This window comes from Neoarius graeffei, chromosome 22 (genome assembly GCF_027579695.1).
Source record: "Neoarius graeffei isolate fNeoGra1 chromosome 22, fNeoGra1.pri, whole genome shotgun sequence".
Classification (NCBI taxonomy): Eukaryota; Metazoa; Chordata; class Actinopteri; order Siluriformes; family Ariidae; genus Neoarius; species Neoarius graeffei.
This window is the reverse complement of record NC_083590.1, coordinates 45508593-45533568: the sequence shown is the minus strand read 5'-3', so window position 1 is coordinate 45533568 and position 24976 is coordinate 45508593. Positions and strand designations below refer to the sequence as shown.

The 24976-nt window shown below is 42.8% G+C and overlaps 1 protein-coding gene across 5 annotated transcripts; it reads right to left on the bottom strand.

The window, feature by feature from the left end:
• Nucleotides 1–1958: 1958 nt before the first annotated feature.
• znf865 (zinc finger protein 865) lies at nt 1959–15518 on the bottom strand. 5 transcript variants are annotated; one of them, XM_060904863.1, is made up of 4 exons: nt 14485–15518; nt 10370–10837; nt 9902–10136; nt 1959–8500 (listed from the first exon to the last, which is right to left on the bottom strand). In XM_060904863.1, the coding sequence occupies exon 4, from the start codon at nt 8447–8449 to the stop codon at nt 3914–3916; it is 4536 nt and encodes a 1511-aa protein (XP_060760846.1). In that variant the 5' UTR covers nt 8450–8500; nt 9902–10136; nt 10370–10837; nt 14485–15518; the 3' UTR covers nt 1959–3913. The 5 variants fall into 5 exon arrangements, with proteins under 5 accessions (XP_060760846.1, XP_060760847.1, XP_060760844.1 ...); XM_060904864.1 differs by having other exon boundaries at nt 15053–15518; XM_060904861.1 differs by lacking the exon at nt 10370–10837.
• Nucleotides 15519–24976: the final 9458 nt, after the last annotated feature.

Here is a 24976-nt window from a genome sequence, read left to right as displayed (position 1 = left end):
AACTTTGACTTATAAGGTCAATGTCAACATTTCTTAGATGATATTTGTTTATTTTAAAAATACAGACTTTTGGCAAATCACTAGAATGTGCTAAGTGTGGTCATGCTATTAGCAATGACGCCATGTGGCTTAATTCCATGTATTAACTAATCCTAGGCTAAAAAGTCAGTCCTGTTACTTTCAGTCCTGTTACTCATATAAAGAGTATGCAGCCATCTTTGACTTCCAAACCTTGTAAAAAAAATAACGTAGCCTGAGGTTGACCAATACACATTTTGAATAGTTAAATATGTGTTATTATAATCAGTGTTGAAAAGATATAACAAATTAAGTTTAATTTGGGAGTGGTACAAGCAGCAAATGGCACCCATTCGGTGGAATGTCCCACATCCACTTTGGTGAAAACACCCGAGCGATTTTTTTTTCATTTAATTTTATTTTAGGATGTCCTTATGTTTCCGCAAAAAAAAAGCGTGTCATAAAAACGACGTACTATTTCATACGTGAACATTTTCTCAATATAGACTCATTATTAACGAGATAGCAAGTCATTCTAATGACCGCTTTAGTCATAATTATGAGATACTAGTCATAATTCAATTCACTGAGATACCTGTAGCAAGTCCTTATTACGGAGATAACGACATATGACTTGCTATCTCATAATAATGACATACAACTTACTATGAGATAGCAAGTCATATTTATGAGATAGTAAGTCCTTGAGATACGGAGTCATGTCATTATTGACAGAGCAAGTCATAAATATGAGCGCTTAAGTCATGAGATTACATTACACTACAGCGATTTAGCAGATGCTCTAATCTAGAGCGACGTACAGTACAACAGGACCCTGACACCCCCACAGCAGTGGGCAGCCCAGGGAGCAGCTGGGGGTTCAATGCCTTGCTAAATGGACATTTTAGTCATTCCTGCTGGTCCAGAGATACCAAGTCATTATTATGAGATAGCAAGTTAAGCAAATTATTAAAGTCATAATGAGATCTCATATTCGAGTTAATGAGAAAATCAACATCATGAGATATTACGTCATCGGATTTAAAAAAAATCACTATTAAGTCGTTATTATGAGATAGGATTTCCGTTATATCATAATTGTTAGAAAATTCTCATTATTATGAGAACTTATCACAGTTATGAGAAACCCTTTCATTATTATTGGGGCAGAAACAGAGTTCCATAGGATTATTAATAAATTATGGAAGTGACGTGTAATGGTCGGCGTGTGTAATACTTTTAACGAAACAAATGTTTGAAGCAATTTGTTTTAGAGAAAATAGATATAGACTGCTTTAAATATGACGCAATCAATAAATAATAATAATAATCTAACATGCCAGGAGCGCCTACACACACATTTTGCTCACCGGTAAAAAAAAAAAAACTCGTGGCCCAACTCGTGCACATGGCCCATGCACGCGCGGTTACTACCTTACCGGCAGCCTTCCTGCCATGCGATTGGACTAAAGTAGGTCACTGCTGGCCTTTCTCCGCATCCCATTGGTCCAATTTAAGACACTTGCGCCTCCCCCTCTGTTCCCTCTATTGCTAGGGCCGCGTGAGATGCGAGTAACAAACACCGCCATACCGTAGGTGAGAGCCAGTGGATTTAGTGCAGACAACTACAACAAACTGTGGAGAGCAAGCACAAGTCTTTATATATTATTAAAAAAAAAAATCCAAGGACTCATGAGGATTGAACAGGTTTGTCTAGTTCTGTGTGGTAACATATTTTCAGTTTGTATTAAAAGTCCTAAAAATTGTATTATGCTTTCAATGCAACACCTCTCATCGAAAAGCCATGTTTCTGCCTTTTGCTTTTAAACAGGACAAGGGGACTGGAATAGACAGACAGACAGATATACAAATGTATGGGTCATGAAAACATTCTATACTATGTATAAGGGTCTCTTATAAATTAACAACATACACAAACCTTCCATTATACAATTTAATTTCAAAACATACTGCTGTGTTCAAGGCTTTTTTTTCCCCACCCTGCAAAACACTCATCAGGAAGGCACCATGAAGTGATCACATCTGGGTCTTTTACCACCATCTAGTGAACTTCTTGTGCACTGCATCGTAAGATATGTATAACCTTTTTTAAAAAGCCTGGTATAACTTCAAAAAAAAAAAAAAACAATCATTCTAAAACGTTCTGTACCTTTCACATCAGTTATGACTGATTTACTATCAGTAACTCCAAATGAGTTCAGACCCTTTACGGGAGAATAAAATCCAAAACAGCGTTGAACTCATTGCACTAGGTTGCAGAAAGCGAGAAACTCAAAGAACAGACGGCTGTGTGCCTCTGCCACGGCAACCCTGCAGGCATTCTCCTCCCCGTCTCTAATGGCGTATGGCACTGCAGAGGGCATGTGCCAGAACATGTGAGTGGGGAAACAGCTCCAGAAAGGCAAGGCAGCACTGCAAGTGCCAGGTGCATGCCACCTGGTCCATTTTTGAGCCTTTTGTCATCAATACCATCTACATGCCCTTAACGCCAGGCCTTTCTTCGTCATGAGGCCAAGCTTAAAGAGCTGAGCTTATTTGATGAGAGATTATTTGTTCTTCCAAATAATATCAAACCATCTTCGGTGACTTTCAGGTTTTTTTGTTTGCTTTTTTTTTTTTTTTAATTGTGGTTTACTACTTTTTGCTGTTGCAGAAAACAGGAAGAAAAAAAACAATAGTTTAGTATTTATATGCCATATTTTAGTTTACTGAGATTACACTGGGACAGAGGAGCTAAGCAAAGTATTGAAATGTATACAATAGTGTTGGGGACCTGTGCTATACTTGTTTAGATTAGACAATGGGGGAGGGTGGGGGAGGGAGGATAAAAAGGAAAAAAAAAAAAAAACACATTGTTACATATATTCCCCTCATCTTAAAACATACACACGCCCAACCACAAATAGTACAAATGATTAAAAAACTTGCACTCTGAAGAATAAAAAAAAAGCAACAAAAACAATTGATACATAAAATATAATACGCATTTTACAGTACGGACTGGGTTCTCCACTCTTACTCACGCCAATCCATCATCACAACCAAAGATATAACACTTGTCATAGAAATACCTACAAAATTACATATTTCTTAAAAAACAGGTGACATTAAATTCATGGAACATGGCATCTATTGAGCTATGGTGCCCCCACCCCATCAGTTATGCAACAATTTTCACATGATTTGAAAGTTTTGAGGCAAGAATGAGAATTAGTTTTCAATGTTAAGGGTTGAAAACCTAAGTGTCTTAGTACATTTGTCCTTAGAGAATAAACAATGTTCAACAACATCTCAAACAGCAACATTAGTCCCAGGACAAGCATTTCTATAAAACACAAGACTACTGGGGGTAGGCCACAAGAAACAGAAAGTTACATATATTTCAAAATAAAAGACTATACTGTCCAAAATTTTAAGTAATAAGGGGAAAGTCACTTAGAGAAAAATATGTTACCGTTAAGATTAGTTCACTCTTACTGGTTTGCATTCATTATCGCAGCACAAAAAAAAAGTTACGAAAATACGTAATGAATGTGTTTTAAAGGATAGAGATGCTACTATAACAACAAAAGGTGCTACCAAATAGTCCCATAATCTAAAATATTCTTCCCCTTTGGAGAAACCATGTTTCAGATCCATGTCCTTAATGGATGTGTGTTTTGTCTTTTCTTGTTTAGATACAGGCTTAAAATGTTCATGTTGTTATTGGAGGCACTCCCTTGGCTTGAACCAGAGACCATCTATATAATGAGTGCGTCTGTGACTGTAAATATGTAGTGGATTCAAAGCAGAACTTCCACTGTGCATTAGGGGTCTCTAGGTTTTTAAAACTCATCAGTTTTTACGGTCATACTTTCTTCAGAGTGAAAAATACTTAGTGCCTGTACTCTGCAATGCCACCTGACCTTTCCATATAATACTCTCCTTTCTGAGAATAAGTCCCCTTTGGTGTTTTTCGTCCTCTACCAACACGTCTACAAGCAAATTTGTGCCTCTGTAGTAGGGCAGCATTCCAAAACCGTGAGGGGCATTGGGGGCAAGAGAAAGATCCTTGGGAAAGGTGCCGAGCCCGATGGCGAAGAGCTGAGAGGAGCCTTCGAGAACGCTTACCACAAACTATACACCGCAGGCGAGCCCGACAGCCATGTTTCCTTGGGGGGTGCCTTATCACACGGTGAACTGAATGGGTTATTCGGCGTGTAAAGGTGGTGGAAGGACAGATGGGGCATGTAAAGAACCTTAAGGGAACCATCAAAGACCTCAAACCTCTCAATTTCAGCTGACCTACACGCCACGTACCAATCCCTAAATTAATCCCAATTCCTCCAGTATACTTGACCCACTTTAACTGGGCTATCCACCTTTTCCTTTTAAGCTGCTGCTGAAGCCTTCTTTTCTTTCTCCACAAAAATCTATGCCATCTTGCACTCTCAAATTGACTGAATCCACCAATCAGCTGTCCCCCACCAAAGAATCTATATTTTTTCTTTTTTTTTTTATTTTTCTGGGCAACATCTCCATGCGCCTGTAAAAGTTGATGATGCAGATGCTGGGGCTGCATTTGAAAAGAGTGTGGCTGGTGGTGGTACTGAGAAATATGGAGTGGAGAGGATGAAATGTGGATATGAGGGGGAGCAGAATGAATGGGGTTTCCTGTAATCCCTTGATAAATCTGTTGTCCCTTCGCACTTACAGGCTGATGGGAAAGGGTCCCTATAGTGGAGTGTGAGTACTGAGGGTGTTGAGGGTGTGAAGGGGCATTGGTATTCGAACTATGTGGACCTGACTCTGGTGTATAGAAGAGGGGGGAATAGCCAGCAGGTTGAGAGTGAAGATGCTGTGTATGAGCAATGGTTGAATGTGCCTGCTGTACACCATGACTTGCATTGTCTGGAGCCAGACTAAGAAGAACATTAGTGGCAGCCTCACTTTCTGTTAAGGATGATGCATTTCCACTAGATCCACTTCCTGTTGGCTGGGTGGTTGGTCCAGCACGTGCTAAACCATGCTGAGATAAGCGATGTCTCGTCAGACTGTTGGAGTAAGCAAAGGCTTTTCCACACACCTCGCATGAAAACAGTTTCTCCCCACCATGTTCATGAATGGCTTGGTGATGAGCAGTCAAATGGAAGTGATGGCGAAATGACTTCCAGCAAATTTCACACGTATAAAGCTTAGGAGGGGGTTGGTTGGATGTGCTAGCATTGGATGCTTGAGCTTTATTTTGAGAAAAAGGGTAATATGATCCAGGGGCTGCTTGACTGCTATCTTGAACTGTTCCTCCTTGATTTGCCAAAGACTTGGTTTTACTCCGTCTTGGCTTGAAATCCCCTCTGAGGTGCAGCTTTTCATGTCTTTTCAGACTTTGGGCATACCCAAAATCTTTTCCACAAAGGGAGCATTTGTAATTCTTCTCCCCTGAATGAACAGTCTGATGTTTAGTGAGATGGAAAGGTTCTCGAAAATCTTTGCCACAAACGTCACAATGGAATGGCTTTTCTCCTGTATGAACACGTTCATGCCTTCGGAGGGTCTCGCGTCTGCCAAAGCCACGCCCACAAACAGTGCATAAATAAGGCCTTTCTGTTCCATCCCCTCGAGCCCCATTCTGGTTATTCCGCCTACGCTTAACACCCTCTCCAGGGATACCACCAGGCCTAGGTTCCCTCTTTTGTCTAGGCTTCCTTGGCCGCTTCGGTTTGGCATTAGAGGTGACATTTTGTGAATTAGGCTGCTGCTGGGCAGGATGAGACAAAGGCATCATGGATCCATTCAAACACTCGTCATTTCCTCCATTTCCTGCAGATGTAGAAGATGGGCCACCCAAAGACGCAAAGCCAAGACCCCCCAATAAACCTCCAATTATATCTCTTCGTTCCTCTCTTCCCCCACTGCTGTTGATTTCAGGCAAGACAGAGGCAGCAGCAGCGGCAGCTATCGCAGACATGGCACTGCTAGTAACCTCATCTTCTGAGTCGTCTAGAAGAGAGGAAAGGGGAAGATGTGGTTGGTGATGGTGATGCTGTTGCTGATTTGGAGGGTGTGGGTGAAGTGTTGGAGCTAGGGGGGCTTTCCTGAGGGCAGGGCCTGACATGTTGTTAGTACAAGAGCCATCTCCAGAGTATGAGGTCAGGGTATTCTGTGGGCGACGATAATCATCAACTCTATAGGATGTTTGGTAGGGATCTCTTGAATATGCTGAATTATATTTGCCTTCTGGTTTATCACCAGTATTTGGATTCCCTCCTCTCCCTTGTGGATACAGGCCATCACAGGACATCTCTGTTGTACCTCCCTCAACTTTCGGATAACACAATTCTTTTTCATTTCCTATTTGTGCACCTTGGTATTCACTACCTTCAACCTTGTCTTCGGAACTCACTGAACTGCCATCACTGCTTCTCGAACTTGATCCCCTACCTGGTTTGCCACATGAGCCAGAGGCAGCATGGTTAAGCAAAGAGGTACTCTCTCTAAAGCAGCGATCACAAGCTGGACAGCGGTAAGGCTTATCCTCATGAATCTTCTCATGTCGAGTAAGAGATTCACGCCGGTTAAAAGATCTCTCACAGGTAGAACAAGCATATGGTCGTGCCCCAGAATGTATAACACCATGCTGAAGGAGATGTCCTCTTTTCTTGAAACCTTTCCCACATTCACTGCAACAATATGTCTTATCTGGACTTGGGCATGAAGAGGAAGGGTCTGGATTGGACTGACTTGGTTCATGTTGATGATGGGCATTTTGCTGAGATATGCCATCTTGTGTTGAGTGAGGGAGACTTGTATCTGACTGATGTTGATGGACCGTATTTGAAGTTGTGTTGACACTGCTATTGCGACCATTAACCCCTTCTTCATGGCTACGTATGTGTCTACGGAGACTAGGAAGATGTGTGAATGATTTGCCGCACTGTCCACAGTGATAAGGCTCAGGCTGAGTAACAGTGGGAGTCATTGCAGATTGATTATCAGATTTGGGTATCTGTGAAACATTTGTTACCAACACAGAGGCAGAATTTGAGGAGGGGGCAGAGGAAGAGACAGTCGAAGAAGAGGAGGAGGATGGTGTTGAAGAGGAGAGGATTGAGGAGGGGTCACTACTAAGACCTCTCAAGCCAACCCCTGCACCTCCTCCAACAAGGCCAGAAGACCCATTATGGCCATGTGCCCCAGAGTTGGTATGGCAATTAGTACTGCTACTACTGCCACTACTGCCATCAGATTTCCTCTGGGGCAAGTATCCAGCCATTGCTTTCTTTCTTCTGCTGCCACTACCTCCGCTTCCTCCAGCCACAGGCGTACCATCCCCTTTCCCATCATCCTTTGGGGCAGAGAGATGAAGTGGAAGTGGAAGAGGAAGTCCAGCTTCCTGTTGCATTAAGGAAGCTAGCTGATTAGAAGAAAGAACAGGGATGCCTTGAAAATCAAATCCACTAATTGGTGATGGCTGAGGGGCAGGGTGAAGAGGGTGATGTGGGTGGGCATGGCTGTGAGGGTGTGACAATGCATGTGGTGGTAGCTGCTGTTGTTGCTGCTGAGGCTGAGGGGCTGCGTGGCCATGTGAGTGAGAGGGGTGAAGTGCTGGGGGAGGAGCTAGACCTGTGTTTGAGTCTGTAAGACCAAGATGATTATGGGGACCCTGCTGAACTAGGAACTGCTCAAGGCTAGCATTGGTAGGCATTCCAGAAAGGAAGTATTGGTTGGCTGCAAGCATGCAACTAAATTGCTGGTGTAAACTACGTGCCTCAGTCTGAGCCCCAACCAGTCCAGCAACTGTACTGCTGCTGGTAGCAGGGTTATTGGAGGTGGTGGTTGAACTGGAGGGAGAAGGTGATGAAGAAGATGGTCCAGGTGATGGTTGAGGCACGGAGAGACCTGGGTGCAGGGGTGGGGGTGGGGGTGGTGGGGGAGCAGATGTTACAACTCCTCCAATCACTCCAGAACCACCAGTACTACTGCCTCCTGCAAAATCAAACCGTCCCATCCCCGAGTGAAGTTGCTCCTGTGCTAGAGCAGCTTCTGCAGGGTGAAAAGGACGCAAAAATTGTGGGTATCCAGAAGTTGAACTGCCAGTGGTGCTCATCTTACTAGATTTGCGAGAGCTCTGTGATGAAGAAGTCTGTGTTTGCTGGGGGATGGGTGGAGGTGGTGCACTCATTTTGGCAAAAATCGACGAGGAATCTGAAAACGCATTACTTCTAGAGCCTTGAAGGGAACTTAGGCCAAGCCCAGAGAGGAGAGCTCCAGAGGCCTCGCCCTGTTGTTGCTGCTGCTGTAACTGTTGCTGGTGCTGAAGTTGCTGTTGGTGCTGCAGCTGTCGTTCAAACCCTAGGCCTTTGAACTGATGAGCCTGGTGCCCACTAAGCATTTCTAAAATGTCCATAGGGTACTTTCCAAACTGGAACATTTCCCTCACTGTTGAGGGACAGTCCTCTGGTTCCTTCTCGTTCCCTTGTTGCTGTAGTAAAAAGAACACAACTACTTAAATTATATGTAAAAATTGATAGTGCCATTAAGTGTAATGATATTTAATTTAAACTCTCAAAAATCTACTTCTACTCATGTGCACACTATTCAACAGGTCTACTTTCAATCCCAGAAAAAAAAAAAATTATTCATGGTAAAACATTGGAAGTCTGAGCCATTTATGTCAAGTCATGTAATGCACGTCACTTTCCTTAGTACAGTAAAATGCATAATAGTACAAGCTGAGTTTCATTTTTGCCATGAGCAGCAAATTATAAACATGACATTTTAAACAAGAGTGCTCTGAGAACACAACATCCCCTGCTGGCAACTAGGCCATAACTCTGGTAAAATGCGACTGAATTAAATAAAATTGGAATATGCGTATTACCGACATATAACACAGAATCCTGTCAAGTTTGGTGAAATTCCTCAAAAAATTGTGAGGGGAGTTGATTTCAGAAGGTGAGTACCCTTCCCGGGACGGACAGACAGACATCGCCACGTCACAATCCCCCTTTTGGGCCTTTCAGCCAACGGGGAATAAAAATTGCGAGGGAAGTTGATTTCAGAAAGCAAGCACACCTTGATGAAATTGCTGAAGTACAAGTTTGTTAATAATCAAGGGCATAACTCTGGTAAAACCTGCCCAAATTAAATGAAATTTCAATGTGTATAACGGTCATATAACAAAGCCTTTTGCCAAGTTTGGTGAAATTCCTCCACAAATTGTGAGAGGAGTTGATTTCAGAAGAACGTACACCCTCATGAAATTGTCAAAGTACAAGTTATTTAATCAAGGGTCAAAACTCTGGTAAAATTTTCACAAACGAAATTAAATCGCAATATGCGTATTATCGTCATATAACAAGGCCGAGGTTCGAGAAATTCGTCCAAAAAATTGTGAGAGGAGTTAATTTCAGAAGGCAAGCACACCTTCATGAAATTGTGAAAGTACAAGGTTGTTAATCAAGGGCTGTAACTCTGGTAAAACGGGACCAAATTTAACGAAATTACAATCTGTGTAGTACTGACATACAACAATGCCTTTTACCAGGTTTGGTGAAATTCCTCCAACAATTGTGAGAGGAGTTGAATTCAGAAGGAAAACATACACTCAAGAAATTGACAAAGTATAATTTTGTTAAATCAAGGGCTGTAACTCTGGTAAAATGTGACCGAATTGAACGAAATTGTAATATGTGTATTACTGACACAAAGAATCCTGCCAAGTTTCACGAAATTCCTCCAAAAATTGTGAGAGGAGTTGATTTCAGAAGGTCAGCACCCTTCCCGGGACGGACGCACGGAAATCGCCATGACGTAATCCCCCTTCGGGCCTTCCGGCCAGCAGGGGATAAAAAAAAATTAGAAAAAAATAAATAAATCTTACCGGTGAGGGAATGTTCTCTTACTTATTTATCTCACAGGCATTTAGAGAAATGGTCCCCATTTGTGTGTTCCTTCTTCAATACTGTCTTTGCAGTTCAGTTCAAATCACAGTGAAAAGGCAAAAGAAGCAATGTCAGAATGTCCACTGAATGGGATGAAGTCCCAAGTTGGAAGACCACGAGCACTGCAGCGATATGATCCAGTAGTAACCTCTGTCTGCAGTCAGCAACCTCATTCTAATAAAAAAAAAAGCCAAAAAAAAGGAAGATTAATATACAATTCAGATGATATATAGTATAAAGACGTATTCAATAGTCAAGAGAGTCAATTGACAACAGATTCTTGACTGTTCAAGGTTTGAGAGGTTAGGGGGTTTGGAGTATTAACGCCGTTTTGTGACCGAGTGACATGATTCTTCAGAAGCCCAATACAAGTAATGTTTTTAATAATTAAAAGGAATTTTAATTACCCCATAACTGCAAGACGATCATGAGCACCAGCTACACACACTCTGGTTACTGAATAATAAAATAATTGGCCCAGTGTTCACAGACATGTTGCATGTCCAAAAGTATGTGGACACCTGACCGTCACACTAATATGTGCTTGTTGAACCTTGCATTCCAGATTTAGTCCTTCTTTACTGTTACAAGCAGCTCCACTCTTGTAGGAAGGCTTTCCACTAGGTTTTAGGGCGTGGCTGTGGGGATGTGTGTTCAGGTGCTGATGCTGGATGAAGACATCTGGAGTGTAGTCGATATTCCAGTTTATCCCAAAGGTGCTCAGTGGGGCTGAGGTCAGGGCGCTGTGCAGAACCCTCGAGATCTTCCACCCAATCTTGGCAAACCATGGACCTTCAAGGAGCTTGGTGCACAGGGGCATTGTCATGCTGGAACAAGTTTGGGTTCCTCAGTTCCAGTGAAGGGAAATTGTAACACTACAGCATACAAAAACAAACAAACGTTCTATGCAATTGTGCAGTTCAAATTTTGTGGCAACAGTTTGGGAAGAACCACATAAGGGCGTGATTGTCAGGTGTTCACAAGATTCTGGCCATATTGTGTGTAATATCCATAAAACAGTTGATGCATGGACATTTTTGAACCTCCAATTAAATGTCTTTCACAGACAGGTTGGTCAATTTTTAACTTTGGTATATATTCCTATACGCCCACCACGCCAGACAACCCCCCCCCAACAGTCAAGCCAAAGCCCTTGCTTCATCCCACAGAGACAAGAGCAGTAGCAACTGTAATCCTTTTAACCTGCCTAGCTTGCTCACCACCTACCAGGAAAACAGAGCAAGGGTTCCAAAGCTTCAACGTTCATGCTAATGCTGCCACGATTGATCAAAGACATCGTACTGATCATATCTTATGCCACACCCCCGAAGTCAACATACCTCAGTCATACATCATGTTTATTGTCTCCCCTACTTCTATGTTGAATTTCTCTAGTAAGACAACAAAACTTACATTTCCAGGGCAAATCCCAAATTCAGGCCAAAAACTGAATCTGGAAAAAAAGTCAGCAGTGGACTAACCAATGCTGCGTATATTAGACATGCATCTCGAAAACTGCATCTAATAGGTATCATAGGGATGGAAAGATTCACATTGGTGCATCAGTATAAAAGGTCACAAGGCAACTGCCTTGATTCAAAAAAAAAAAGTGCACCGTGTACAATTTGGGATGAACTCAGGATGCACCATTTCTAAAATTTCTGCATCATTAAAATCCCATGTATTAATATACAAGATTAGTCAAAACTTTGGACACATCTACTCATTCAATGTTTTTTCCTTATTTTATTAATTAAAAGACATTTCACATCTTAAATTAATGATGGATTTCGTTTCTCTTTACTTAGTTGAACGGTTCTTGAAATAATATGGATTACTACAGTTGTTGAACTGGGCTATTTACTGTACTTTTATTATTTACTATTTGATCTCAATTGCATTAAGAAAGCAAGAAACTCGTCCACTAATTAACTTTTAACTAATTAACTTTTTGAAGCCGATTAAGATAATGCCAATAGTGTGCAAAGTGTCAAGGGTGGCTATTTGGAAGAATCTAAACATATTTTGTTTAACACTTTGTTTACCACATAATCCCAAATGTTATTTCATAGTTTTAACGTCTTCAGTTTTGTTGTAGAACGTAGGAAACAGTCAAAATACAGAAAAACCTATGATTGAGGAGAGTAGGTGTGTACAAACCTTTGACCGGTACTGTATAAATTACTAGCAGAGACCTTTTGCTTTTATTATTTAGAAATGTGATCAATAATTTTTTTTTAACAATAATTTTATATTTAGATTGATTCCTCCTCTCTACACTGTTTCTCAAGCATGCTCTCATCATCACTACCAAATCTCTCGGTCAAGTATTGCAGAACTTGGAGTCATGTCCAGGTGGACACATTGCATCACACTAAAGCACATTATGTTGAAACGCAATGCATCACAATAGCGGTGAATCATATCCTATCGCATCACATCACATCAGTGGATGCTTCATATGTACAGGACCAGTCAAAAGTTTGTACACCCCTACTCATTCATTGGTTGTTCTGTAGTGTGACTTTTCTATGCTATAGAACAAGACTGAAGACATCAAAACTATGAAACAACATATGGAACATATATGGAATTATGTGGTAAGCAAAAAAAAACAAACACACTAATGCATTTCATATTTTAGATTCTTCAAAACATGCACCGTTTACCTTGATGCTTTGCACACTATTGGCATCATCTTAACCAGCTTCACGAGGTAGTCACCTGGAATGCTTTTCAGTTAACAGGTGTACCTTGTCAAAAGTTATTTAGTGGACGAGTTTTTCCCAACGTGTTTGAGATCAAACAGTAGCCCTATTGCTAAATACTACAACTGTAGTAATTCATAATGTGTCAAGAACCGCTCACGAAATCCATTACTTTAAGACATGAAGTGTCTGAAAAATGTAAAAATAAAGAAAAAAAAAATCACTGAATTAGGATGCTGTCCAACCTTGACTAGTACTGTATCGGATTGTTGGTAATGCATCAAGATGTGTATTACATCAGCCTCGGTGATGAAGATGCACATCCCTAAGGCAGTGTGTAATAAGGCTCAAGTACCATTTTTGGCCATGATTGTCCAAAAAAAAAAATTGTCCAGACTAAATTTTTAGTCCATCCCTAGATTTACGGTATGGTTCATATGCTGTTGAAAACGGTGAGTGAGAAAATAAATTTCTGCTTGTTTTTAGGAGCACATCATCTAACTTCTCACAGGAAGAACACAAATACAGCATGAAGCAAAACATTACAATGCACATCACAAGTACACCAGTATAAGGGTTGTTTTACAATCAGGGTACGCAAGCTAAAAATCACATTTAACACTTATTATCTTCAATATCAAAAGGCTTGACTAAATAAACTTGGTTGTTTATTGTAGCCCTGTGATAGCTCTATTTACCATGCAAAAAAAAAAAAAAAAATTGGTGATAACGTTATTTTTGGTGAATGTATGGCAATACATGTCATATTTAGCAAAATTACTCGTGTCATTTAGAAAAAGAGCTTTTTTGACCACAGGTAGCTCCAAAAGGGATGCACTTAAATCATTCTTTATACCATAAAACAAATATTTGGTTCCATATCATTGGAAACATAGTTAAGTTTTAATGTTGAATGCCAGTAAATTTTCAGACTATTTTGATCAAATTAGTACGGAATTGTGTAAAAAAAAAAAGTCCTCTCCGAGACAGCTAATTTTTCAATATAAAATAACATATCTAAAATGATTATTTTCATCCTAAAATGTGGTCAAGATATTGGGACATAAATATTAGAGACGACTAACACAAAGCTTACAGCCTTATATTTAAAAGCACTATGGAAGTCGTGGATTCTGAATTGTCAAAAAAAATGTCCTCTCCGAGAATCACTTCATTTGTTTCTCCCATCTTATAGCAGATTACACAAAACTACCATACACACACGTCAAAAAAATCACCTGAAATCTGTTCTTCACTTAAAAACTGGTACAAGAACCAGTTTGAATCAATTTGAATTTTGGACCCCTGTGACACAAACTTTATACCCTGATTGTAAAACAACCCATAACCATATTTAATGTTTCGGGGTGGATTGTTCCTGGGTCCATAACTCCCAATTACTCAAGTTAACACACTGTACCACTATAAACAAAGCTCAGCGTACTGGGGAAATACATCCTATTCGGTGTTAAGGTCCTCATAAGCAGGTCAGGCCAGAAAAATGCCCTCATCAATAGCCTTTATGTCAAGAAGGTTTGCCGTAATATCAAAAAAAAAAAGACACTGAATGAATACAAAAGAGAGAGATTATAAACTCCTAACAGTTGTGTGTTGTATTCATTAGAAATGTCACTTTGGCTTCAAGGTAGTGACGGGAGGTATGTAGGAGAAACACATGTAGAAATAACCTCGACATTTAACACCAGGTGCGAGACTTTGATTCAGGTTGGAACTAGTCAATGTAGCGATTGTGCAAAACAGAACAAGTCACATTTGGTGCAGAACTATGAGACTGAGATGAGATGAAAACTCACCACACTTGTGCTGAAGTGTTCAGTGTCGGTGCTCTTACTCCGGTTACTCAGAGTTTTGTTAGCTCGGAACAGAATGAGGGACTGAAGGCTTTTTTAATTATTATTTTTATAATAAATCACATCCCTCAAAGTTTATAAATATTCAAAATGCTAACAAATTGAAACTTTAAAATAGATATATCGATATGCATATCAAAATTCCAAGCAACTCCGAGCCATTTGGCAACTGCTACAAAATATTCACGGGTGTCCAAAAATATTTTAAAAAGTATTATATAGTGATTATTTAACGGTGTTAAATGATTATGAATGTGTAATGTGTCGAGGCAGTGTGCTCACTGGTTACTTCACCAGCCTGCAGTCGAGCTCTCGATACATCTAGCTAGTTAGCTAACGTGAGCTAAATAAACACGGTATTCTGTTTCACCGTTCATCGGTGCACCATTAAACCATCCGACTTGGTGTGTGTCATACGCTTATCATGTACAAACAAGTCGTCCTGCTCGAAAGTACAACATGAAAGGAGTTCTATGCAAAAAGGAGAAAAGAAAAAGGCGCCGAAACGTACATGTACACAAAGGCGGTTTCCGATTTCAGGTTAGCGGGTCATTTTTCCTCATCCTCCCGTCGAAAACAGTTTCACAGGCCTCTCCATTGGCCCGAGAGCTCTGTTGTCGCCCCGTTAAACCAAACCCAATTTCCGCTCGGTTAGCTGGATAATGCAAAGTGATCGCTTTTCCACAGCGACCTATTTTCGGTCGCTGAACCGCTTCTCAATCGGATTCGTCCTTCCCAGGGCTCTCTCTTTTGCTTTAATCAGTTTTATTAACCAAATTTTTTTCCCCTCTGTGTCATTTTTTTTAATGTCCCCGTCTTCCTGTAGGCGCTTATGTTCGTTTCACACACAGAGTGGTCGTTTCCGGGCAGTGATACAGTTCCGGCCGGTGTCGCACGATAAAGCGTCCGGCTGCTTTTTTTTTTTTTTAAACCGTGGTGCAAAAATATACTTACTTTACAGGATGGAAAGTACAAATGAGATTTATTTTCGAGTGGATTAAAATTATTACGCGAATTGTTTCAGCTTGGACTTGATTTAATGCTTGTGAAGTTTAAAAAAAATCATCATACGTAATTCGAAGTCTCTATCCATGGGCAGACTTTATCGATAAATATTCACGAACTAAAAAAGTGTGCACTCGGATATAAACAAACAAAACTCCGGAGAGTTTAGAAATGTATGACTCTTTTAAGGAGTAATAAATATATGGCTCGGGCAAATTTATAACGTCCAAATGCACACTGACACCTATAAAACTAATGTTTTAGTTACCAAGTGTAACCAAAAAAAAAAACATTAAAACAGTTGTTTTGAAAGGAAAGCGTAACCTGAGGAAAGAGGGAACGGATAACTTGGTCAGGCATGTTTTATGAGGGTAATAGTACACCCAATGTCACCACTCCGAAGCCATTTTAGCCACAAGCTGCTGCTGTTTCCCCCTTTCTGAAGGACTCGCTTGACCCTGCCCCTCAAAATGGCGAATGCCACTGATGCCTCGTCTGTTTCCTTGTAGAGCGCGTACACGTGATACACGTTTAAAAACACTCGTCCGACTTCCATTACTCAAATAATAACACTATAAGTATGTACATTTTCAATAGGTTTTGTATTATAAAGACGCAAAGAGACTTAAAACAAAACAAAAAAAGTACGCTTAGTTTCATTTTTACACTGAGAAGCCAAAGTTAGGGGCGGATCCAAACAACACATCCTACTCCAGCAAACTTAGCTTATTTATTACCCCATTTATATTATAATATGTATTACAAATATAATTCTATTCATGCATTTACCATTACATATTATTATGTTTTGGATGATTTCTCTTAGGAAGACGTGTGTTATTTTAAAAACATGCCCTTTTAGTATTGCAGTAGTTCAGTGTAGCAGGGGAGACCGGGGACAGTTTGTATTCCCATAAATTAATTTCAACCAATCAGGTTTGAGATGACATCAGAAGTTAGATTTTGTCCCTTAGAGTAACCTGCTTCTTTTGAAGCTGGACACTGCAGTAAGGTCTGTGCGGTTAAATATTTTTTATCAACCAAAACTTGTTTTCTACTTCACCTCCACTCTATGGTGTAATGTACGCTGGTGAATTTGGGATTTGTTAGGAATTAAAGTATGTAGCTGAGAGTTACCATATACTGTATATCTCATCTTATCTCATTATCTCTAGCCGCTTTATCCTGTTCTACAGAGTCGCAGGCAAGCTGGAGCCTATCCCAGCTGACTGCAGGCGAAAGGCGGGGTACACCCTGGACAAGTCGCCAGGTCATCACAGGGCCGACACATAGACACAGACAACCATTCATACTCACATTCACACCTACGGTCAATTTAGAGTCACCAGTTAACCTAACCTGCATGTCTTTGGACTGTGGGGGAAACTGGAGCACCCGGAGGAAACCCATGCGGACACGGGGAGAACATGCAAACTCCGCACAGGAAGGCCCTCGCCGGCCACGGGGCTCGAACCCAGACCTTCTTGCTGTGAGGCAACAGCACTAACCACTACACCACCGTGCCGCCCACCATATACTGTATATAGTATTATTTATTAAACTTTAATTCTGGCCTGTCACCTAGGACCTGTCTGCCTTGGGAAACCCTGACAGGGGCATAATGCCCCCGACAACATGATGCTTGAATGGTGCAACATGGACAAGGACAACAAGGACAACATGGTGCTTGAATGATCCTAGGATCATTCAAGCACACAAACCCCTCCACCACAATAAGGTGGCAGTTCTAGGAGGGGGAGACCAAGAGCAGTTCACCAAAACCCTTATGGAGAAACCATCGAGGACCGTGACGTCGCCCGGTATGGCGCAGCCGGGGCCCCACCTTGGATCCAGGCCTGGGGTTGGGGCTCATATGCGAGCGCTTGGTGGCCGGGCCTATGCCCATGGGGCCCGGCCGGGCTTAGCCCGAAGGGGTGATGTGGGCCCGACCTCCTGTGGGTTCACCACCCACAGAGGTAGCAGTAGGGGACTGGTGCAGTGTGGATTGGGTGGCAGTCGAAGGCAGGGGCCTCGACAACCTGATCCCCGGACACAGCGGCTAGCTGTTGGGACATGGAATGTTACTTCGCTGGGGGGGAAAGAGCCTGAGCTTGTGCGGGAGGTTGAGAGGTACCGGCTAGAGATAGTCAGGCTCACCTCCAAGCACAGCTTGGGCTCTGGAACCCAGCTCCTCGAGAGGGGCTGGACTCTCCACTTCTCTGGAGTCGCCCATGGTGAGCGGCGGCGGGCTGGTGTGGGCTTGCTTATAGCTCCCCAGCTCAGCCGCCATGTGTTGGAGTTTACCCCAGTGAACGAGAGGGTCGCCTCTCTGTGCCTTCGGATTGGGGAGAGGGCTCTTGCTGTTGTTTGTGCCTACGGGCCGAATAGCAGTATAGAGTATCCGGCCTTCTTGGAGTCCCTGGGAGAGGTACTGAGGGGTGCTCAGACTGGGGACTCCATTGTGCTACTGGGGGACTTCACTGCTCACGTGGGTGACGACAGTGACACCTGGAGGGGCGTGGTTGGAAGGAACGGCCTCCCCGATCTGAACCCGAGTGGTGTTTTGTTATTGGACTTCTGTGCTAGTCATGGTTTGTCCATAACAAACACCATGTTCGAACATAGGGGTGTCCATAAGTGCACGTGGCACCAGGACACCTTACGTCGGCGGTCGATGATAGACTTTGTTGTCGTTTCATTTGATCTCCGGCCCTATGTCTTGGACACTCGGGTGAAGAGAGGGGCTGAGCTGTCAACTGATCACCACCTGGTGGTGAGTTGGATCCACTGGCGGAGAAGGAAGCTGGACAGACCTGGCAGGCCCAAACGTATGGTGAGGGTCTGCTGGGAACGTCTGGCTGAGCACTCTGTTGGGGAGGTCTTTAACTCCCACCTCCAGGAGAACTTTTCCCAGCTTCCGAGGGAGGCGGGGGACATTGAATCTGAGTGGACCATGTTCTCTACCTCCATTGTGGACGCAGCTGTTTGGAGCTGTGGCCGCAAGGTCTCCGGTGCCTGTCGTGGCGGCAATCCCCGAACCCGGTGGTGGACACCAGAAGTAAGGGATGTCGTCATGCTGAAGGAGTCCTGTTGGGCCATGTTGACCTCCGGGACTCCTGAGGCAGCTGACGGGTATCGGCAGGCCAGGCGTGCTGCAGCTCGGGCAGTTGCGGAGGCAAAAACTCGGAACTGGGAGGAGTTCGGGGAGGCCATGGACTATCGGTTGGCCTCGAAGAAATTCTGGCAAACCGTCCGGCGCTTCAGGAGGGGGAAGCAGTACTCTGCCAACACTGTTTACAGTGCGGGTGGGGAGCTGTTGACCTCGACTGGGGATATTGTCGGGCGGTGGAAGGAATACTTTGAGGATCTCCTCAATCCCACCGTCATGTCTTCCATTGAGGAGACTGAGGCTGATGACTCAGAGGTGGACTTGTCCATTACCCAAGCTGAAGTCACTGAGGTGGTTTGCAAGCTCCTCAGTGGCAAGGCACCGGGGGTGGATGAGATCCGCCCTGAGTATCTCAAGTCTCTGGATGTTGTGGGGCTGTCTTGGTTGACACGCCTCTGCAACATCGCGTGGCAGTCGGGGACAGTGCCTCTGGAGTGGCAGACTGGGGTGGTGATCTCTCTTTTTAAGAAAGGGGACCGGAGAGTGTGCTCCAATTATAGGGGAATCACACTTCTCAGCCTCCCGGGGAAGGTTTACTCCAGGGTACTGGAGAGGAGAATTTGACCAATAGTCGAACCTCAGATCCAGGAGGAACAATGCGGTTTTCGTCCTGGTCGCAGAATACTGGACCAGCTCTATACCCTTCATAGGGTGCTTGAGGGTTCATGGGAGTTTGCCCAACCAGTCCACATGTGCTTTGTGGATCTGGAGAAGGCATTCGACCGTGTCCCCTGTGGTATTCTGTCGGGGGTGCTTCGGGAGTATGGGGTTCGGGGCTCTTTGCTAAGGGCTGTCCGGTCCCTGTACGAACAGAGCAGGAGTCTGGTTCGCATTGCCGGCAGTAAGTCAGACCTGTTCCCAGTGCATGTTGGATTCTGGCAGGGCTGCCCTTTGTCACCGGTTCTGTTCATAATTTTTATGGACAGAATTTCTAGGCGCAGCCAGGGGCCGGAAGGAATCCTGTTTGGGAACCACAGGATTTCATCTCTGCTTTTTGCGGATGATGTTGTCCTGTTGGCTTCTTCAAACCAGGACCTTTAGCATGCACTGGGGCGGTTTGCAGTCGAGTGTGAAGCGGCTGGGATGAGAATCAGCACCTCCAAGTCTGAGGCCATGGTTCTCGACCGGAAAAGGGTGGCTTGCCCTCTCCAGGTTGGTGGAGAAGTCCTGCCTCAAGTGGAGGAGTTTAAGTATCTTGGGATTTTGTTCACGAGTGAGGGAAGGATGGAGCGTGAGATCGACAGGCGGATCGGTGCAGCCTCCGCAGTGATGCGGTCGCTTTACCGGTCCGTCGTGGTGAAGAAGGAGCTGAGCCAAAAGGCGAAGCTCTCAATTTACCGGTCGATCTACGTTCCAACTCTCACCTATGGTCATGAGCTTTGGGTAATGACCGAAAGAACAAGATCGTGGATACAAGCGGCCGAAATGAGTTTCCTTCGCAGGGTGGCTGGGTGCTCCCTTAGAGATAGGGTGAGAAGCACAGTCACTCGGAAGGAGCTCGGAGTAGAGCCGCTGCTCCTCCACATCGAGAGGAATCAGCTGAGGTGGCTCGGGCATCTTTTTCGGATGCCTCCTGGATGCCTCCCTGGGGAGGTGTTCCAGGCATGTCCCCCCGAGAGGAGGCCCCGGGGAAGACCCAGGACACACTGGAGGGACTATGTCTCTCGGCTGGCCTGGGAACGCCTCGGTGTTCTTCCCGAGGAGCTGGCCGAGGTGTCTGGGGAAAGGGAAGTTTGGGCTTCCATGCTTAGACTGCTGCCTCCACGACCCGGTCCCGGATAAAGTGGAAGAATACGAGACGAGATGAAACTTAAATTCTAGGGGAAAAAAGCATTTAAGTTTTTTTTCCCCAAAATGGCCAGATGGGGGCGGCACGGTGGTGTAGTGGTTAGCGCTGTCGCCTCACAGCAAGAAGGTCCTGGGTTCGAGCCCCGGGGCCGGCGAGGGCCTTTCTGTGTGGAGTTTGCATGTTCTCCCCGTGTCCGCGTGGGTTTCCTCCGGGTGCTCCGGTTTCCCCCACAGTCCAAAGACATGCAGGTTAGGTTAACTGGTGACTCTAAATTGACCGTAGGTGTGAATGTGAGTGTGAATGGTTGTCTGTGTCTATGTGTCAGCCCTGTGATGACCTGGCGACTTGTCCAGGGTGTACCCCGCCTTTCACCCGTAGTCAGCTGGGATAGGCTCCAGCTTGCCTGCGACCCTGTAGAAGGATAAAGCGGCTAGAGATGATGAGATGAGATGAGATGGCCAGATGGGGAGAGTTGGGACAGTTCAACATGTTACAGGTTTTTTCTTGTAGTTTGCAAATCTAAAATTGTTTTAAAATTTTTGATAAAAATGTGGGCGTCTACCTGCATGAAGATTAAGCTAATCTCATTCCTTCTTGAGAATGGAACTGTTCTGTCTTGTCAGGTTTTGGGTAAACTGACATTTTTCTATCGCTGTTCCAGCATTGTGTGTTCATACAGTTCATGTTACAAGTTTTGATAATAAATCAAAATTCAACATGTAGGCCTAGGTATTTTATTTTTGTTCCATGTCTCCCGACTATGTCCCAAGTCTCCCAAAATAATGTCCTCATGTCTCCCTGCAAAAATAAATGCTGGCCATGGATGGTTGTGGCTTCGTCAGGAATCAAACTCGAGATTTCCCAAATAAATGTTTTGTTGCGGTGCTTGGGATTGTTCTATATCATAAATGTGTCTATATCTATGATTTTTGCTGGGGGAAAAAAGCTCTGTAAAGGGTCTTTTATCATAACCACCAGGTCTGGTCAAGATTGGATCTTCAGAACCCACAAACCAGCAGGGGAAAAAAATGTCAAGTGCCTCAATGACCAACTTTCAAGAACTAAAATTTCTAATATTAGTTGGCATTTTGCTCCATAGATTTGACAGCAATAGGCTCATTAGCATCATGGCTTAAACTTTTATTTGCCTAATAGTCTAATCATAAATAAACCTACCTCTAATGTTAAATATTTACAAATAATGGTATAATTTACAGAAAGTATGGAATATTTTGTTATATTAAGGTGTTTTTGTTGTTTTTGTTAGCTAATTACCCAAAGTCTGTTATTTGCCCCATGTCAATCCCTGTGACAATCTTCTTTGAAATTTAGATTTGACGGTTTTCACCAGATTCGAGCCAAAGTACAATAGTGCTGAAGCTGTAATGGAGTCTGAAGGTGTTCTGCAGGGGCCACTCACGAAGCTGTTGAAGCAGTAAGTTAGCTTGTGTTAGCTTGGGGCTTGGGACAGGGGTACACATGGTAGGTGACATGCTGCGACCGGAGCTGTAGTCAAGACCACATTTGTTGAGTCCAATCATATGATGGGTTACCAGGTGGCCATTGTCAATGACCAATCTAGATGGATTTTGAATTAATTAAATTAATGCCCATTTTCTGAATGAGCTTGATTAATCAATCATTTTGTTTTGGAGGAGTTGCTTGAGGGAAAAAAAGGTTTTTAAAGGTAGCTAGACTCTAGAATATTTGGCGAGACCAATGGCCAAGACAAGTCCAAGACAAGAGAAAAACCATCTCATGTCTGGACTTAAAGGGATCCTCCAGCGGATTTATTCTCAAACTTATTTTAAGTAAAAGTAGTTGCAGATTTCAGAAATTAAACTTTCATTTTTGGAGACCAAATAGTGTTCGAGAAAAATGAATTTTCTTTAAAATGCTAGGTGGGCTTCCTGTGGTGATGTATGCGATGAGGTCATGTTGTGGTCGCTTGGACCAACAAAGTGTGTGTAGAGTGTGTGAGAGAGAGGGTGGCATGGTGGTGTAGTGGTTAGCACTGTCACCTCACAGCAAGAAGGTTTTGAGTTCGAGCCCAGCAGCCGGCAGGGGCCTTTCTGTGTGGAGTTTGCATGTTCTCCCCGTGTCAGCATGGGTTTCCCCCACAGTTCAAAGACATGCAGTTAGGTTAACATGGGGCGGCCTTGGGCTGAAGTGCCCTTGAGCAAGGTACTTAACCCCTGACTGCTCCCTGGGCACTGTAGTATGGCTGTCCACCACTCTGTGTGTGTGTGTGTGTGTGTGTGTGTGTGTGTGTGTGTGTGTGTGTGTGTGTGTTCACTGCTTCAGATGGGTTAAATGTAGAGGATGAATCTCACTGTGCTTGAAGTGTCCATGTGACAAATAAAGGTTTCTTTCTTCTTCTTCTGAAGTGAGCAAGGCACCTAATTCCCAACTGCTCCCCAGGGGCTGTAGCATGGTTGCCCATTGCTCTGGGTATGTGTGTGCTCATTGCTCACTTGTGTGTGTGTGTGTGTGTGTGTGTGTGTGTGTGTGTGTGTGTGTGTGTGTGTGTGTTCACTGCTTCAGATGGGTTAAATGAGTGTGCATGTGACAGATAAAGTATTATTATTTACATGATAATTAATTAAGATGTTAAATCAAGACTTAATAATTAATAATGAAATTGAATATAATTCATTGTTTATTTCTTATGTTTGTTTGTTTCCTTTCCACTATCCATTTAGTTCATGCTTTGGGGAATGCTATACAACAATTAAATCTGTCAATATTTTCCATCAAAACTAACAGGAAGGACTAATGTTTTATTGAATGATCAACACAAATTCATTTCCTTTGCCTGTAGGCCTACGCATCAATATTTAAAGTTGATTAAATGTTTGCTTCTGAGAAGCATCCTAAACAAACCTCAAAAACGAAAGCCTTGGTCATTCATAGTTTTTCAGAACAGCAAGGCAAAATATTAGAAAATTGTTTTGTTTTGAAGAGGCAAAAATAAAATAATGGCACCTCAACTAGGATGTGGATGTTGCTGTTTTCATTGTCACCTCATCCAAGGAAGACTATACAGAATCACAATGAACAGTAGGAAACATTTATTTGAGTGCATGATGTGTTTCAGTACAAATAAAGTCTGTGATAAATTAATTTGAAGAAGAAATTGTGTCAAATGCAGGCAGAGCTCCTGCTGGGTTCCACTGAGAAAGATTTGTTGACTAGTTTCATTTTCATAGCACACACCAAGGAATGAAAGCAATTAATAGTGAATGAAATATTTAAATACAGAAGTAAAATGTTGAACTAAAGGATTAAATGTATTCCATTATAAGTTCATATTAAAATATTACATCAATACTGAAATGCATATTGTGCATTTTATTAAATTATGCATATAAATGATTTATTTCATATTGGTATCGACATTCAAGGTAATTAAAAAAAGTTTAGCATTACATTTCAATATGATTAAGCTTTTCTTTCTTTCTTTCTTTCTTTCTTTCTTTCTTTTGCCCCGAAAAGTTTTTTTTAATTCTTTTGAAAGTTGTTCGTGTGCTTGTATTAAGGAAAATATCATCTGTCTCTGCAATTATGAGATACACTATATGTCCAAAAGTATGTGGACACCTGATCATCATACTTAAATGTGGTTCTTCCCCAAACTCATGCCACAAAGTTGGAAACACACAATTGTCGAGAATGTGTTTTTTCTCTGCAATAGCTTTAAGATTTTCTGTCAATGGAAAGCAAGCTCACTGGACTGGCAACTGAGAGGCATATAGGAAAGTTAAGTATGTTCAACTAAAGGGAATTAAGGCTGTATTTTCAAAGGATCACTTTTTTCCTAAGGACTGCTCCTCAGTTTGGAAAGGCCTTCAACAGCTCACAGTCTACAAAAAGAAGCCACACAGCTGTAAAACCAACCTCCAACTGGCCAACCAGGTAAAACATCAGTGTTGGTCTAAAACAAGGGTCGCCTTACAACGATGAATAACTTCTGTGAAAAAAGTCTGCACCTTGTACCAAGACAAATTCCTTCCATGCAAATGTACCTGGTGAAATAAAGTGATTTCTGAAATTTTTGAAAGTCTGAGAGGTGTGTTCTGAAACACACTTCTCTCCCTTTGCCATTGCTACTCCCTCTAATGCTGCCCCCCCTTAACTCACTCCCCACCTCCACCATCCATGACTACGAAGGAAGTACACAACCTTTTCAAAAAGCTGAACATCAGAAAAGCTGTTAATCCAGACTGCATCTCCTCCTCTACAATCAAATACTGTGATGATCAACTGGCACCAATCTTCACAGACCTATTTAATGAATACCTGGATTTATGCATTGTTCCAGCCTGCTTCAAGACCTCCACAATCATCCCAGTCTTCAAAACAGTGAAGATCATGGACTTCAACAACTACATACCTGTTGTCTTCACATCTGTTCTGATGAAGTCATCTGAGTGCCTCATCCTGACATGCTTGGGGGGGGGGACACAGATGGT